The sequence below is a fragment of the Lynx canadensis genome, chromosome A1 (genome assembly GCF_007474595.2).
Source record: "Lynx canadensis isolate LIC74 chromosome A1, mLynCan4.pri.v2, whole genome shotgun sequence".
NCBI classification, from domain to species: domain Eukaryota; kingdom Metazoa; phylum Chordata; class Mammalia; order Carnivora; family Felidae; genus Lynx; species Lynx canadensis.
In genome coordinates this window covers 157,731,457-157,749,896 of record NC_044303.2, presented here as the reverse complement: position 1 = coordinate 157,749,896, position 18,440 = coordinate 157,731,457, and the positions used below count along the sequence as shown (strand labels likewise).

Genomic DNA, 18,440 nt, shown 5'->3' with positions numbered 1-18,440 from the left:
TTCAGTAATACTCTCAGGGATAAAGTAAGTCATTGCCAAGATTGCTTCAAAAGCCTGTAAATAGAATGAAGGAGAATATTAAGTTAGATCTTAAGATATGTGAAAATATTTTTAAAAATTTAAACATAGCTAGATCTCAGTTAAAAAACTCTGAATGTAGTTTTATGATAGTACAACTCAGTTGCTGTCTAGGAGTTGTTGTTTTCATAAGAAAAATAAGACTGTTTCCTGTCACACATTGATTTTTGAGAAAACAGTATAAGGCAGCATATAATAAGTTTTTGTAGTAGAAAAATAAACATGCAGTTTAATGTGTCCAAGTGAGGTATCTTTAAGGTTTCCTCACTGCTTAGCACATATTTATGCTGTCCATTCTTTTTTGCCAAGTTTCAGGTACATCTCTTTAACCTCCTTGCCGTTAGTTCTTATTAGGCCAATTAAGCTTCGGGAGAGGGCAATAGATACTTCTGTCAAACCTGTGGCTAGCAAATGCATGGGTGATTGGTTAAAAGTTCTACAGACTATGAGGTGCATCCCTATTGCCCTTTCACTGGGGACCAAAACCCTTAAGCCTGTAGAGAGAGCTGTTGTACCCAGGAGTTTTCTAGGACTATGTAGTTAAAACACTGTTTTAAGCGTTGCTAATTGTGTTTAAACAATGAAGTTTTGGACTTGTAAGTATTTATGTTGACAAGTCTGACTTATCTTCTTCTCTTATGCTTTTTAAACATAAGCAATTTAATACTAAATTAATAAAATGACATGACATGTTAATTTTTGCCTTTTTTTTTCCTAGCAAGCTCATGAAGCTTTCAAAATGGCTCAGTCCCTTGATCCATCTTACTTAATGTGCTGGATTGGACAAGTAAGATATATAACATATAGTTATTAATAATCCTAGGGTATAAACAACCAGTTAATATAAAATGATACAAGTAACCTGTTAATATAAATAGCAATGATAATGTTGGATAACAGGTAACATACGAGGACTTCCTTTGTGCCAGTAATTGTGCTAGTCTCTTTGTATATATTATTTTGGTTAATCTTTCATTGATCCTTTGAGATGGTGGTGGTTGTTAAACTCTTCACAGATGGGGAAATTGAAGATTAGAGATCCTTAGTATTGTGCCCAAGGGCATACAGCTTATAACGATTAAGCCTTGATTTGGGGGGCTTTGGGCTCCATCAGCCTGACATTATTATGCTAAAAAAACCCTGGAACTCTGTTGTTTAAAGCACATTTACCAAAAATATAAACATCGACAAAGATCATTTTGATTATGTTTTCCCATTTTCTGTAAAATGTTTATATTTGATTTGGTGCTTGTTTATGAGTATTCTTCCTTTGCTTCCCCAAAGTTGAGAGTTTTGTACTGCCAGATAGGAATCCAGATACTTGGTTATGAGTGTGAGTCTGTCACTGACTGATTTTTAACATATCACTGCTGGATTTCATTTTCTTTACCTGAAAAAGATTGGACTGAGTGGTCTTCAAGGTCTTTCTAGTTGAGAAATTGTAATGAATTAGTAAGTAGTTGATTGTTTTGGTTCAGAGAATAGCAGGAGCATCACCCATATCAGAAAATCAGCCATCAGAGTTTAGAATCTTTTATTCTACCTTTGACTCTTGGATCTAATTCTAGTTAATTGGTGAAGCAAGCAGAGTTAGAAAAGTAACTCCTTTCTCTATGAATTGTGGTTAGCATCTGGGAGCTAACGGCATTACTACTAATCTCTGTGTAAGTTGGATGCAGGAGGCCCAAGAATTTGCATTTCTAACTGCTTCCAAGTGATGATGCTGATGCTGCTCCAGGGACTTGACTCTGAGTAGCACTGCTCTAGACCAGTAGATTTTGGATGCTAATCAGAGCCACCTAGTATTCTTTTTTTAATTTTTCAAGTATTTTATTCTTTTTTTTTTAATGTTTATTTTTGAGAGAGTGTGTGTATGCAAGTGGAGAAGGGATGGAGAGAGAGAGGGAGACAGAGAATCAATCAGAAGCAGGCTCCATGCTGCAAGTGCAAACCCTGATATGAGGCTTGAACCCACAAACTGTGAGATCATGACCTGAACTGAAGTCGGATGCTCAACCTACTAAGCCATCCAGGCGCCCTTCAGTTCTTTTTATCTAAAAATAATTTATTTCAAGAGTTAGCTGGTAGATTTAATCAAAATGGTAACAACAGAAGTGAGACTTTATATTAATTTTTTAATAATATTAGTAATGTATGATAACTAAAAAAAACCTGATTTTTAAATAAAAGATATAGGAGCTTGAAAGTACTTTTATCTCATAGTCTATAAAGTTAAAGGCATAGGTATATTATTTAAATCCCTGACACACTTTTGAAAAATAAATATGTTGAGACTGTACTCCAGGTCTGTGGAAACTAGAAATCTAGAGGTAAGGACTTCCTTTTTTAAAAAGCTTACCCAGGTGAATCCAAGATGATCGTGTGATTAAGAACCCCAGTCCAGACAAATACCAGTATGAATGGATCAAGGGTGAAAGGGAAGGGAGAAGGTAGCACAGCTTTATCAGTGTTCTGAGGAATTTTTTGTGGATTATTGCACCACTGCCTGGTTGCAGAGGGAATTCGGAAAGCATTTGTCAGGTTAAGGGCCAATTTGACAAGTTATTCTGGTCCTCTGAGCCATGGGAATGTAGTAGCCAAGATTGGAAAACAAATTAACTGTGCTTTGAAGCACAGCTAGTAAACCTTTGGTTCTGCCAAATAATTTCACTTTAAGAACCTCTTTTTTCCTTTTATAGGCTCTTATCGCAGAGACAGTTGGAAGTTATGACACCATGGATCTTTTCAGGCACACTACAGAGCTTAGTATGCATGTAAGAATTTGAACATTATTGAGGATTCATTCATGAATAAAGTATTATTCTTGTTAAGAAAACGGATAGAGTGGTATCAGATGTTGATAACAGCAGTTGTCTCTATTCTTTATTCTATCTTAGAAATTATCTTTAAAGAACTTCTCATTTTCATCTTGCATTATCTTTCATAAGCTCAGGAAGAAATGACATGGGATTCAATAGATACAGTAGTCATTTAGAATAGAAACTGAGACCCTAGAGAAAAATCAACATGAGATAAGGAGTAGGCCGGCATTTCTTGATTATTTACAAATGTATTTTAGAACTCCTTTGGTAATTATTGGTTTAATCTCTAAAAATGGTGCTTAGAGAAGGATATCAACCCATTAGGTGGGGCTCTGTTTTTTTGCCCTTTATTTAATCACATGTGATTCTCCTACTTAGGGTTGAAGCAAGTGATTTAAATATGCTCTGAGCTGTGTTGTATCACAGTGACTCTTTAATTAGAGACACTTTGCAGTTGACTTAAGACTAAGATGTGATATTTACTGTATTGAAACTTGCTGTTTTATAATTTTTATTGGTATATTTATTATCTTATATTCACTTGTTAACTTTGTCATTTTTAAAGACCGAGGGAGCAATAGGTTATGCTTATTGGGTCTGTACAACATTGCAAGATAAAAGCAACAGAGATACTGAGCTGTACCGGTACAATATCGTTCAGATGAATGCTATTCCAGCCGCACAAGTTGTTTTGAGTAAATACATAGGTAAGGTATTCAATATTTGAATAACTCAATATTTGAACAAATTGTTGAAACAGTTGAAAGAAGTTTTAAAATTAGTTAATTCCAAGTAAAATATTAGTGTTCCTTAAGACATGAATTTGCTTTTTTTTTTTTTTTCTCCAATGGTCAGTCTCCTTTTCAAAATGTATAAGGCCTTTTGAAGAGTGATGAAAATTGCTGCTACCTAATGATCACAATAAAACTGATTTCCATGTTGTAGTGGAAAGCATTTTGGAGTGTAATGGGCCTGAGTTGTTGCTGTTCTATCTCTGCCATTTATTTCTCTACAGTCCTAGGCCAAGGATTTTACTTCTTTTAACTTCTATTAACCTTGGAAAGTTAGTTAATAATATCTAGATGGTAGAGATGTGAAAATTAAATGAGATAATATGCTTTAAATTCCAAAATTAGTGTGTTTAATCTCCCACTTTAACACCTGATTTTTCTTCAGAATACTGGAAAAATACATGTAGCCTTAGGAAAAGGACAGAATGATGAAGTTTCATTAACCATCTATTGTAAAATTTTCCTTTCTTCCTTACTAAAACTACTAGTTTTATTACCAGTTTAATCTTGCCATTTGTAGCAATATGGATGGAGCTAGAGTGTGATAAGTCAAATTAAATGAAACAAGTCAAATAGAGACAAAAGAGTCAAGTAAGTCCAAAAAGAATAAGTCAATAGAGTCAAATAAGTCCAAAAATACCATATGATTTCACTCATATGTGGAATTTAAGAAACAAAACAAACTAGCAAAGGTTAAAAAATAAGAGAGGTGACAAACCAAGAAACACACTCTTAACTATACAGAACAAACTGATGGTTACCATAGGGAATGTGGGTGGGTGAATGGGTGAGACAGGTGATGTGGATTAATTAAGGAATGCACTTGTGGTCATGGGAGGTGGGGGGTGGAAAACTACCAGTGGCTTTTAGTCTCTGCTCCTCCTCTTAGCTATGATGAAACCTTGGTCATATTACCGAATTGGATTTTAGTTTTCTCATCTGTAATACAAGAATAAAAGCATCTGTTGCTTAGAGTTTAAATGGGATGATTTATACAAAATGATATGCAAAGTACCCTGGATGCTCAAGAAATGTTAGTTTTGCCAGCCTTTTATTTATCCCTTGAGAAATTCTAATAAAGAAGAAAGAAGTTTAAGCAGGCATATGGGCAGTTTAGTATTATGAAGAAACAGATAAACTCAAAAGCAGAAGAGAAAATTTCTCATCATAGGTATGGAGAGGATTGTAATACTCTTCCTGCATTGAGCCTGGGATACTTGAGCAGAAGGCAGTTAGTTTATAAACATCAGCACATCAGAGCACTAACATCTTATGCCATTTCCCAAAATGAATGACTCCAATAAATATCTAGAGCCTCTGTGAGAGTGTATGGATCAGAAGTTTTATTGATAAATTTCCGTAAGAATGGGTAACATTTATAAAGAATTTACACAGGGGTAAATATTTACCTTTCTACAAAATTTGGATCCCTAGAACAATGAACACATAATTCCCTGAGAGTTATGCGTAGTCTGGTTTTTTACCCTAGAGTGGAGTCGTATCTATTTGTCTAGCTGACAATTTGCCTTAGGGTGAGTGTACTTGGAAGGCATGAATCTCTTTTTAGTGTGATTCAGTTTTGGTATTCCTCTCTTTTGTGACGTTAGGATTTTTCAAGAATAAGGTTGATTATGTGATTTTCACTTTATGCTTTGACGTTAGAGCCTAACTATCATATAAATTGTGGTTACACTGTACTTTGTTAAGCAATTTTAAGGGATTTTAAGTGATGGTTTGTTTCCCAATACTACTTTTAAGTTTTTTAATGTTTATTTTTGAGAGAGAGAGAGAGACAGAGACAGAGAGACAGAGCATGAGCAGGGGAGGGGCAGAGAGAGAGGGAGGCACAGAACCTGAAGCAGGCTCCAGACTGTCAGCTGTCAGCACAGAGCCCAACCAAGGCTTGACCTTGTAGACCACGAGATCATGACCTGAGCCGTAGTCGAACTCTTGATCAACTGAGCCATCCAGGCACCCCTCTCAATACTGCTTTTAAATAAATCAGATGTGTTTCTTCTTTGTGCATTAGTAGATAGATGATGTTTTTTGACATTAAAATTTCAAAGTTCTGCACTGAAAGTGCCCAAGTCATCCCGTGTTTCCAGTGTATAATACTGAGTGAATTTTTTAAAAACACATAGAAATTGGAAGCAAACCACCAAGAAAATTTCAGGAAAGATTAAGTGATTAGCCAAAAAACTGTATTTCCTTATGAATCTCATGACTAGTGTTAATATAAGCTACAATTTCAAATTATTACACCTTTGGGGATAAAAATGTTTAGACTTTAAGCATAACGAGAAACTATAAATAATTATAAAATATTCAATAACTTAAAACAGTTATAAAATGATTACTAGTACTTTATAGTCAAGATAAAAATGAGACCATTCTTAATAGCTGTGATCTCAGGAAGTAATCTGGTGTTAAAGGCATTGAAAATAAGACTCACATTTTACAAATACGATCAACATGCACATGTAAAGAAAAGATATTTTTGGATTTCCAGAAAGAATTCAGAATTATGCTCCAGCTTTCACAATGTTGGGTTACTTAAATGAACATCTACAACTGAGAAAGGAAGCAGCAGGTGCATACCAAAGGTAAACTCTACATTTAATTAAGAGTCGTCTGTATTTATCACTTGGCTTTTTAAAATTTGTTTTCATTTCATGAAGAAGGTGCTACACAAATGTTCTGATTCCTTTCCTGATCTCTAATTATCTATCATTACATTTTTAAAAATTCAGTTTTAAATTTTCAGCTATATTTTGGTTTCTGTTGCTCTATCTGAGAGAGACAGACAGGAGAAAAAACAAAAATCAAACTGAAAAGTCTCCCAGATTCTGTTTTAAAAAAATCTCTCTCTTTATTTTAAAAATGTGTAGGTTCATTCAGAGAAGAAATGAGAACATTATATTTGTCTGAATCGCTTTAAGATCTACTGTATTTTATTCTTTCAATACAGTTTTTGAATTGCTGTGTGCCAAACATTGTCCTTGACACTAGCAATTGAGCAGTGAAATAAAACAGATACAGGCTCCATTTTCATGGAGCTTCTGACCTGGTGGTGGGGAGACATATCATAAGCTTATAGACATCTCTGATGGTAATTGCTGAGAAAGAAAATCAAAATGGGGTAGAGGGCCAGGGAGTGTTAAGGCAGGCAGTGAATTTGAGACAGGTTTAACAAGCATAGGCTTACTAAAGAGGCAGTTGAGGCTTGGCCTGCATGAAGTGAGGCTATAAGCCATTCAAGAGGGCAACAGCATTCCAGGCAGAGGAACGGCGAGAGCACGTGCTCTGAAACAGGAATGCACTTGCCATGTTGAGAAAACAAGGACCGTGTGCTCTAGTGAAATGACCAACCAAGAGGGTGGTAGGCAATGAAATCGACTTGCAGGTTTATTCTCTGCAGATTGATTGGTGAATAAAAAAATGACACTGTTGGGGATACTAGTTGAAAAGTTAAAAGACCTAACTGCATGTATCATTGCCTGAAAAGTAAAAAATAGGTACTTAGAAGAAACTTTGTCATACACAAAGTCATTGAGGTGTCCCAAACGCTTTGCCATGCTCTTTCATGGATCTCCTGGCAGTTCAAAGGGGTTATCACTAGATGGTACTGGAGTCTATATAATCAAGAAGTTCTTTTTTATTTTATTTTTTATTTTTATTTTTTAACATTTATTTATTTTTGAGAGACAGAGAGAGACAGAGCATGAGCAGGGGAGGGGCAGAGAGGGAGAGAGGGAGACACAGAATCCGAAACAGGCTCCAGGCTCTGAGCTGTCAGCACAGAGCCTGACGTGGGGCTGGAACTCACGAACTGCGAGATCATGACCTGAGCCGAAGTCGGACGCTTAACCGACAGAGCCACCCAGGCGCCCCAAGAAGTTCTTTTTTAAAGGTATATGTGGAAGTTCATGAAAAGCAACAATTCTGTGTCTTTCAATGGCATGATAAGCTTAATAGTAAACAAATTGTAGAAATATGGTAGAATACAACAGTGAGCAGGATTTTTAAACAAAGAAGATTAACTTCAGAGTGCTTGCCATTTTATTGTATATACTCTAATCACAAATAGTGTGAATCTAACAACTAGTTACACCTTCAAGTTCAAATAGCAACTCCACAGTCATGTGGATATGCACCAGTCTTCCTTGACCAATCACTGCTGTTGTTTTCTGCCTTAGACAAGTATTTGAGGCTTGAAACCACAAATTAGGTATAAATCTAACCAGTATAGTATAATATAGTATAGTATAGTATAGTATAGTATAGTATAGTATAGTATAGTATAATAATGTGTAATATTGCCTTAGACTTCTTTAGCAAATATTTGTTTTTCATGTAACATCACTTGAGTGTTTCTCCCTAGATCATCCTTTTTAAACAGAAAAGAAAATAAAAAAACAAAAAAATCTTACTAAATATCCAACTCCTATTAGTTGTTAAGACATTTTTCTGCTTTCCCAAAGGGGACTGAACACAAGATAAAATGAGACATGTCACATGTTGATGTATTTATTCTAAGCCTTTAGGGACTCCTGATAAATCTTTTCTTTCTTAACTAAGTATTGCTTAAATATTTTTCTATATGTAAAAGGTAAGTGCACATGAAAGCACTCAATTTCCTGGCTTCCTAACTTAAACCACTAGTATATAAATATTTTTAAGATTGTTTGCTGTATACTTGAGTTAATGTCAAAACTTAAAATAGTGATACCATTGTTTCCTGTATTTAGATTTTTTTTGGAATATTTAAAACTCACGTGTGATGAATGATTTCACTAAATAAGAGATCACCTTATTCAAGTTCCTTTCCTGATAGTCTAAAATCTACATATTAAGTGTTTTTGGCGTACCAACTTATTAATATATGAAAAAGTTGTTATAGCTGACATTAAAGAATTAGATGAATGAAATGAAGAAAACAAGAATCTGTAGATTCAGTTAAGAAGAGTAAAAGAATGCTGTTTCACAGAGCTAATTTAAAATACCTGCCCCCCCCCCCCCTTTTTTTTGCAGGGCAATGTTATTGTTACAAAGTGTGGAAGACCAAGATACTTATAATGTTACAGTAAGAAATTATGGCAGATTATTATGGTAAGCATATTTTTTACCCATTAATTCTGTGAATCTGTTAGACCTTTCTGGTGAAAGCTATGGGACTAGTGAGGTAGTGATGAATCCAGACTCATGGAACATGTAGAGATGAGTGGGCTGATGATTATGTCCGCTGGATACATAATCTCCTCAATACTGGGCTCTGTTAATACTTTCCTGTTCCTCTAACGGTACCTAATGGCACTGTGCTTTAGTGAGAAGCAGATTTAGAACTGATGGTTGTGGACTATACAAGAGAACATTTCAAAGAGAGGCGTTGCTGTCTGTATAGTAGAACCCTTGTTAATTGGAAGAAATATTGGACTTATTCTCATTTGCATGCTATATATATTTACACTGGGAATGGACTTGAGAGATCCATTAATATATGTATTAATGTATGTATTACATACCTTAAATAAATTAATATGTCATTAATTTTTAATTAATATTAAATAAATTAGTATTAAATAATATATGTATGTATCCATAAACAATCTAAGGTAGCCAGCCCTCTTTCCTTCCTTCAAAAAAGAAAAAAAAAAAAAAACCCTTTTAAAATTTTACAAACGGGCGCCTGGGTGGCTCAGTCGGTTGAGCATCCAACTTCCTCAGGTCATGGTCTCGTGGTTCATGGGTTTGAGTCCTGTGTTGGGCTCTGAGCTGACAGCTTGGAGCCTGGAGCCTACTTCAGATTCTGTGTCTCCCCCTCTCTCTCTGCCCCTCCTCTGCTCATGCTCTCACTCTTTCTCTCTCAAAAATAAATAAACATTCAAAAAATAAAATTGTGCAAAAAATTTTTTGTGTATGTATATTTTGGGATGGAGAGAGAGCTGTATAGCTTTTTTAGATTCTCAAAGACTTTTGACTGGAAAAGAATTTTAAAAAAAAGATTAAAACCTAGGTATTTTAGAGAATAGAATTAGGTCTGGAGAACAGAAGTGTTATGGGGCAGTGGGGGGAAGGTTTTTGGCTTCAGTTAGAGAGGTGTTCCTCAAGCTGAAAACTGCCCCCAAATTGAATGATCAAAACTGTAGTTTGATATTTTGAGATTAGTGCCTACATCTTTTAAAGAGATACATGCTAGAGATCTGAGGTAGCCAGTTATTTTCATTTATATTTGTGTAACTGAATAATATCCATAGACAGGAAAATACTATTGTTCTGACTGCTCTTCCTTCCATTTCTTTCAAACTGTTTTGTTTAGGAGTTGATAGAGTTTTGTTATTTCTAAGATTTTGTTGTAGCAGAAGATAGGTTATAAGAAATTATATGGAACAAGTATCTGTTCTCTTTAGTTTTGATGTAATGTAAATATTTTAGAAGAAAATCTCTATCTCCTATTGAAAATAGATCATCTTTTTAATTTGTTTTATTATGAAATACATTAAACATGCAAAATGCAGTAAGTAGTATAGAACATAATTTAATGAATAGTCACTGCTCAAATATAACAGATCTTAAAATTGTCCATTGTCTTCAGGGTGTTTTTTTTTTTTTTTTTCTCTTCCCAAAGAAAAATTTACAAGTTGAAGCCCCTTGTGCCCTTTCTAGTTCTATTCTTTTCTCTACAAAAGTAATCACATGTTTGAAGATAGTGTTTTTTTAAAATTAATATATGTATATATCCATGAACAATTTAAGGTAGCCCTCTTTCCTTCATCAAAATATTTACCAAAATTTGAGGGTTTTTTTTATTTTAAAAACCTTAAATTTTTTTGCTTTTTAAAATCTTTTACCTTTATGAGAACTAATTTTAGAACCAAAGATTGTATTTTTAGCTCCCACACACACTCCTCAAGATTAAAAGGATTTTCTAAAAAGATTTCCAATAACACATTAAAAATAGAAACAGCTTGTGATTATAGTGATGGATACCAAAAATAAGAATCTCAAAGACGCAGTGTATCATTTCCAGGTGATGGCAGCTTCTCTTCATCTTTAAATAAGCAAAACATTTATTTTTTTGTTGTTAAAAAGTATTGTACTTTTCTTCCTATTAACTACAAAAAAGGTAATCTATAGTTTTGTCTGTGGAATTTAGTGTATCTTTATACTTCCAAAAAAAAAAAAAAAAAAAAGGATGTGCAGGGAAACACTTTACACAAAGGCTAGGTTTGATTTTGACTAGGTATTTTATGACTTTAGTTAAGCTTGTCAAGGATGCTCGGACAATACTCATAGGGTAATATTCAACCCACATATGTAGCTTAAAGAGTTATGTATAGAAGTTAACTTGAAATTATTTTTATAACTTGGGATTTTAGTTCAAGTTCGTTAATAAGAAAGACTCTGTAATTTAGCCAAACTAATCACTTTCACATGTAATTTAAAGGAAGCAAATTTTGAAGTTAAATTACCCCAGTACATCTTATTTGAAATAAACAATACACCTTTTATTTTATCTTTTCTATAGCCTTAACAGTGATAGATGAGGTAGATGAAGGTATTAAAAGAACCTTAGTATCTCTCTGTATTTTTATGATGTAAACCAAAAAAATTTTTAATATTAAAAGTAAGTTATGTTTTGCTTCTTAGTTCCATTGGTGAATATGATAAAGCTATCCAGGCTTTTAAGTCAACACCTCTTGAAGAGTTAGAAGACATCATAGGTTTTGCATTGGCTTTATTTATGAAAGGTCTATATAAGGAAAGCAGCAAAGGTGAGTATGTTGCTTGATGCTAAAGGACACATCTTACTTTTCTAGGGCTGAGTGGAATTTAATTACAACAAACTTACATATAGAAAGATGGAACATTGAAATGGGAACAGGGCTTGCAATGTTTATTTAAATCTGACTAGTAACCAGGAATGACACTAGGTACTTTTTATCTGTTTCCTTATTTAATACATTATTTTGATGAATAGGCCTTATAGCAGTGTAATGAGCTGAGTATTTATCTTTATTATTTACATGAGGAAACTGAAGCCAAAGATCACTTAAGGTAGAAATACGTGTTACCACCTGAAAGCAGGTCTTTGCTTAAGTGTAAATTTCTGATAAATGAAGACCTTAACCGTTGTTAGTAATAGTGTGTTTTATTTTCTCCAGAAATGCTCATTGAGTACATTCTCATGTATATATAAAGACCCAATCTATGTGTGTGCAGCTCATTTTAAGTATCTACAGCTTGATGGAGTTACTGGTATGCGTGTGAGAATTTTCATGATATGTCATTGGCTACAAGTCTTCACATCTCTTAAAGACTTCCCTGTAAAGATAGAAGTTGGGGAATGTCCCACAATAATCCTAATGATATGCCCAGTATCACCTTGGGCCAGCTAAACCAAGTTAGATTATTATAAATGTTTGTTCTGTCTACTTGAAAATAAGGGAACAATAACATGTAATTATAGTTAGACCTTTAAAAAGTAAGATTAGAAAGGGAGAAATTTCACTATTTGTCAATCAAAATTGTGTTTATATTGTTTTGTTTCTGTTTCCAACTCTGTGTAATAGCCTATGAGAGAGCCTTGTCTGTTGTTGAATCAGAGCAGGACAAAGCGCATATCTTGACAGCTCTAGCAATAACAGAGTATAAACAAGGAAAAATGGATGTAGCCAAGACATTGCTATTTAAATGGTATGTATGGTTGACATCACCACTTAACCAGATACTTAAACATTGGATTAAAAATTGGAACAATGTAAAATGAGGCTTTTAATGTTGGATCTTTTTGGTGAACAAAAAAGATGGGACTGAACCAGTTGTGACCTGAAAATCATAGGTGGAGCTAGAGATCATGGCTTAATTCTTAGTTCTGGATTCATCCAGTCCTTCAAAAGCATCCTGTACTCTCTGTGTATTATTTTTTTGTTTAAAAGAGTAATCGAGGGGCTCCTGGGCCTCGGTTAAGCTTCCAGTTCAACTCAGGCCATGATCTCACGCTTCGGGAGTTCGAGCCCCACCCACATCGGCCTCTCTGCTGACAGCTCAGCACCTGGAGCCTGCTTCAGATTCTGTGTCTCCCTCTCTCTTGCCCCTCCCCCGGTCACACTCTTTGTCTCTCTAAAAAATAAACATAAAAAAAAAAAGTAATTGATCACTTGATCTAATAAGATGTTAAATCTTTAATGAAGGCATTTCTCACTGGCTTTTTTTTGTTGGCCTCTTTGGTCCCCAAAAATATTTCTTTCTCTTTCTTTTTCAAGTTAACCTGATAAAATAAAATTCATTTAAAATTAAAACTTAAAAAAAAAAAATCATAGCAGGGGCGCCTGGGTGGCTCAGTTGGTTAAGTGTCTAGCTCTTGATTTCAGCTCAGATTGTGATCTCATGATCATGAGTTCGAGCCCTGCGTCAGGCTTCTGCTGAGTATGGAGCCTGCTTGGTATTCTCTCTCTCCCTCTGTCTTGCCTCGTCCGTGCTCACACTCTCTCTCCCTCTTTGTCTCAAAATAAATAAATATTTAAAAAAATAAATAATAAATAAAAATAGAAAAATTATACCAATATAACTTGTACCTATTTCTATATTTTTGGAATAAATTAATAAAATAACAGCCTATGGTATCTATGCTTATTTACATAGTTATATGGTTAATTATCTAAAACTCAAACCACAAAACGCTAGTTGTACTTGTTTCTAAAACTTAGATATAATGAACAGAAAAGAAATTTGGCTGTTGCACTGTGGAAAGCTCTTGGTATTTTTAATGCTTTAGACATTCAGGGAAATTGCTGTCCCTAGAAGCCAAGGAATCTGTTTTATGTTTATCTTAAATTTGAACTTAGTTTGGTGAATCTTTAAGTAAATTGCTTTTTTACTAAATGTTAAATATGTTTTAATACTTACAGACTAGTGTACTTTGGCTAATAGACAATTAAAAATGTTTACAGCTCTATCTTAAAGGAACCAACCACAGAAAGCCTTCAAGCTTTGTGTGCTCTAGGATTGACAATGCAGGATCCTACACTGTCAAAAGCGGCACTTAATGAATTACTGAAGCGCATCAAACAGAAAGACAGTAATTATCACAAGTGCCTTCTTTCTTCAGCAATTTATGCACTGCAAGGCCGCAGTGTGGCAGTGCAGAGACAAGCATCTAAAGCTGTTCACAGGTAAGTTCTGTGCTTGTGAACTTGGAATAACTATACTTGATGAGCTGATCTTTGACATTGGGAATATAAATATAAATATAAAATCAGGTAAACAAATGTATTTGGAAACCAGAATGTGGTTTTATGAAACTGCACTTAGGACCAGGTAACTAACTATACACATTATTTCGTCTATAAATATTTTTTTTTTAATTCAGTTGATAAGGAGATAAGAGAACAGAAATTTTGCACTTAGGTTAAGGCCTGAACCTCATTTTAATACAGAAGCCCTTGTTTATTCTTTTATTTATTTATTTTTGCCCTTATTTATGCTTAAGCTTGTGGTATTGCCCATTTGTTATCTGAAACTGCCCACTTTGATGGTCTTAGGAATTTTTTGGCCACTCAAACATTCATTAATGTCTTCAAAATTTAGAAAATAGATAGCTGTTATTACTAGTAACAGTAGTTATTTGTTTTATTTTCGGTAGTAAAGTGTTGTAAATGTAGTTTGTTTTCCTTCCACAATTTTCATCTCCTTGTGTTTTCCTTGAACACAACATATTAAATTTCCTTAGCTTTTCTTAATCTCATGGCTTTGTAATCATCGTATTACTGATTTTTCCCTCTTATTTTCATAAGGACTCTTGATGTATATAGGAGATATGTTTTCTAAAAATTAAGGCGCTTTCTTTCATTCACACATAGACAATTAATATGAACTTGTTTTAGATGTCGACAAGATTTTGAACTTAAGTACTAAATAAAATGTTGGTTACTTTTACTTTTTGTGGCTAAAGTGTCTCCCATCTCTAAGCCTTCTGCTTTTGATTATCTCTGTAGTAACCCAGCTGATCCTGCTCTTTGGTCTCTGTTGTCCCGAGTAGTTGCTCAGTATACTCACCGAAGTGCAAAGGTGAGTAATGTTCTAAATTCTGGCAAAAAGATAAAAAAATTTGTGATGTAGTGGATAATATAATTTTTTAAAGTATTAGCATTATCATTCTGGGAAACAACGAATACAGCCAGATTTTCCATTAGTCATTCAACAAGCAGTACACTGAGTTTTTTCATGTACTATTGTACTAGTTCTGGGCAGGCATTATGAAAGATACAAAGAAGTAGGTGGACTTTTTAATACCTACAAACTATGTTAATGGCTATGTAGTTAGGTTATGTTTATAATGTTGCTATTTAGGGAGAATTAACTATTGTGTTTCTGAATCCCAAAAGATGGTTTTATCTAAAAGTTCCTTAAAGATAAGAAATTAAGAATGAGAGGGGCGACTGGGTGACTAAGTTGGTTAAGCGTCTGACTTCGGCTTGGGTCATGGCCTCCCGGTTCATGGGTTCATGCCCTGCGTTGGGGTCTGCGCTGACAGCGTGGAGCCTGCTTCGAATCCTCTGTATCCCTCTCTCTCTGCCCCTCCCCTGCTCACACTTGCTGTCTCTCTCTCAAAAATAAATAAACATTAAAAAAAGACCTAAAAAAAAGAAATTAAGAGCTGGAACATTGGTAATGTCTAAAATCTAAAAATGTGAATCACAACATGAAGTCATTCTTTTTTTTTTTTTTTTAATTTAAGTTTATTTATTTTGAGAGAGAGAGAGAGAGAGAACATGTGAGTCAGGGAGGGACAGAGAGAGGGGGAGAGAGAATCCCATGCAGGCTCTATGCTGTCAGTGCAGAACCTATCACAGGGCTCAAACTCATGAACTGTGAGATCATGACCTGAGCTGAAACAAAGAGTTGAATGCTTAACCAACTGAACTACCCAGGCACCCCAAAGTCATTGATGTTCTATGAAAGGAATTATATATTATATTTTAGTTCATAATAACCAGATATTTTTAGGAGTCTATAAACTATTTTGTTAACTTCTGTGGTTACTAAGCCCTTTCAGAGTTACTTAACTGGTTGGTAAACATAATGGTAGTAGCTAATATATTTTGAACCTTATTACATCTAATAATTCCACTGTCTGGAGTGTGTGAGGTCTGTTTTTATTTTTTATTCCTACTGGTTTTCACACACGGTAGTACAAAGAACCTAGAACATCACCATTATTACTAGAATAAAGTACTTATTATGCGCCAACTACTGTATATATTTTGTCATTTAATCCCAACAACCATATGAAGTAGCTCCAAGTAATGTCCATTTTATAGAGGACACATGAGATGTAGATATTAAATAACTTGTGCAAAATCACAGTGTTTGTGGTGATGGATCATCCCAGATCTAACTCCTGAATCCTCCTTCTACTTTCTGTGTTTCTTTTTTTCTTTTTAATTTCCTTTTTTAAATTTTTATTTATTTTGAGAGAGATAAAGAGAGCAAATGGAGGAAAGGCACAGAGAGAGGGAGACAGAATACCAAGCAGGCTTCATGCTGTTAGCGCAGAGACCAACGTGGGACTCAAACCGACAAACTGTGAGATTATGACCTGAGAGCCAAAATCAAGAGTTGGACGCCCAACTGACTGAGCCACCCAGACACCCCTGTGTTGTTTTCTTTTTTTTTTCCTCTTTTATTTTTTTTACATTTATTCATTTTTGAGAGAGAGAGAGCAGAAGCGGGGCAGGGGCAGAGAGAGAGGAATACACAGAATCTGAAGCAGCTCTAGGCCCCGAGCTGTCAGCACAGAAGCTGACGCAGGGCTCAAACTCACAAACTGTGAGGTCATGACCTAAGTTGAAGTAGGATGCACAACCGACTGAACCACCCAGGCACCCCTGTTTTCTTTTTAATCCATCTTCTATTTGTTTTATTTTGACGTATTTTTTAAAGTTTGTTTTTAGCGTTCTTTATGTGGTAAATATGATGTGCAAAACATTACTGATACTCCAATTCCAATGTAAAATGAAGACAACAGTATACTTCTGAACTAAAATGAAATCATTCTTATAATTCACTTTTTTTTTCCAGGTAAAATGTCTGGTTGAATTTTTAAAAATTAAGGATTTCAAATTGACTTTACAAAAACTATGATATATATATTTTTCTCATTTTTAGTATTGAGTTGATTATTGAATCAGTGATTAGTTTCAGGCTCTCTGAACTTTGGCTATTCATTTTACTAGGGACTACAGAAATTTTTAAAATACTAATATTTCCGTGGAGTAAAACCATGTTAATCTTAAGATCACTTTTGAGATTCTATGTCTCTTTCAATCTAATCACAATTGTTAGAAAACACGTACTTGTGTTTAGTATAAAATTATGTAACTTTTAGTATTTTAAAAGAGCAGAGTTGAGATGATCCTAGTAGAAAAGATTTTCTTTCATAAAAATACTTAACTTGTCTCTTAAAGCAATAATAAATTGATACTTCTGGAGTTTGGAAGTTGTAAATATGATAAAACTGAACTTTTCAAATGATTTAATGGAAAGAATTTATCAGTCTTAATTTTTACTACTTGTGAAAGTTTATCCAAATAATTATTTTCTATTATAGGGAGGTGCTGTTGCAGGAAATGTGGCTCATATTTTGGACTCAAATCATGGAAAGGTTAGTTTTCCCCAGTACAAAGGAAATGTCCTACTTATTAAATAATATTATTGGTAAACAATAACAATTTTTCTCCCTAAGTTTAAGAGGTTACATTGTACCCAATAGAGGCCCGCTTTTAGCCAGTTTGAAAGTCACTGAGCTATAATTTGTTAACCCTCTTCTTTTCTCTTACGCAGAAGGCGTTACTGTATACTGCGGTAAATCAGTTAGCTATGGGAAGCAGTTCATCAGAAGCTGAAAAAAATATTGCACTAAAGACCATTCAGAAAGCAGCTCTTCTTTCTCCAGGTGAGTATAATATAATCCATTTCATTAATTCAAATTTTGTTGGTCTTGAATTTGCAGCTTGTGGGTACAAAGTTTGTATTTTCATGAAATAAAAGGGAATTTTAAGAAAATAAGGTTTTGCATATTATTTGATTATCTACATTTGGCTGTTGATAATTAAGAGGTAATCAATTCTTGAAACAGGCTGAATGGAATATCTGCATAAGGATACTTTGTTATCCTTGATTGAAAATCTGAATTCTGTATTTTCATGGAATAGTTTTATTTCTGTTTTGCATCTGTCTGGTTTAATGAGGTTTACCTATAGCTGCTAAATTATTTAATGAACATGTTTAGTCATTTTAATTATCTTTATGGGTAGTTAGCTCCTTGAGGAGTGGAGGTGTGTTCTGTGGTAATGTTGGAATGCCAAGGTGATGGCCTCACCTGAGCAGCTCTTTTTGTGTCATGTGTATACCATTGATCACACTGAGGGAGTATATACGACTGCATCAGCATACTTCCATTATCACTGCTGGAGAAATGCCCCAGAGCACTGGAATACCTGTGGGCTTATGAGGCGTATTTTTACTAATATTATTTTTAATATGACATGTAGCATTAAATAATTTATTCCCGCAGAGCACTTCAAACATTTGTTAGATCGGAATAGTTTTGCTTTTGGCTGGGGACTGTTAGGAAACAAGTTGCACAAAATAAGTCCAATGTTGTCTTCACTATAAATTATAAAGATCCTAACTAAATGGCTAAATATCTAGTAATTCAGAGATTATTTTATAAAACAAGTAAACAGAC

General features: G+C 34.4%; 1 protein-coding gene across 1 annotated transcript in view; it reads left to right on the top strand.

The window, feature by feature from the left end:
- Positions 1–18,440, top strand: part of TTC37 (tetratricopeptide repeat domain 37) — a 90,068-nt gene that overhangs the window by 41,372 nt on the left and 30,256 nt on the right. Inside the window, exons 26-36 of the mRNA XM_030325104.1 lie at positions 797–865; positions 2,778–2,852; positions 3,466–3,607; positions 6,201–6,294; positions 8,723–8,800; positions 11,339–11,463; positions 12,262–12,385; positions 13,642–13,863; positions 14,686–14,758; positions 17,301–17,354; positions 17,534–17,645. Coding sequence (XP_030180964.1) covers positions 797–865; positions 2,778–2,852; positions 3,466–3,607; positions 6,201–6,294; positions 8,723–8,800; positions 11,339–11,463; positions 12,262–12,385; positions 13,642–13,863; positions 14,686–14,758; positions 17,301–17,354; positions 17,534–17,645 — 1,168 coding nt within the window. The remainder of the gene's footprint in view (positions 1–796; positions 866–2,777; positions 2,853–3,465; positions 3,608–6,200; positions 6,295–8,722; positions 8,801–11,338; positions 11,464–12,261; positions 12,386–13,641; positions 13,864–14,685; positions 14,759–17,300; positions 17,355–17,533; positions 17,646–18,440) is intronic.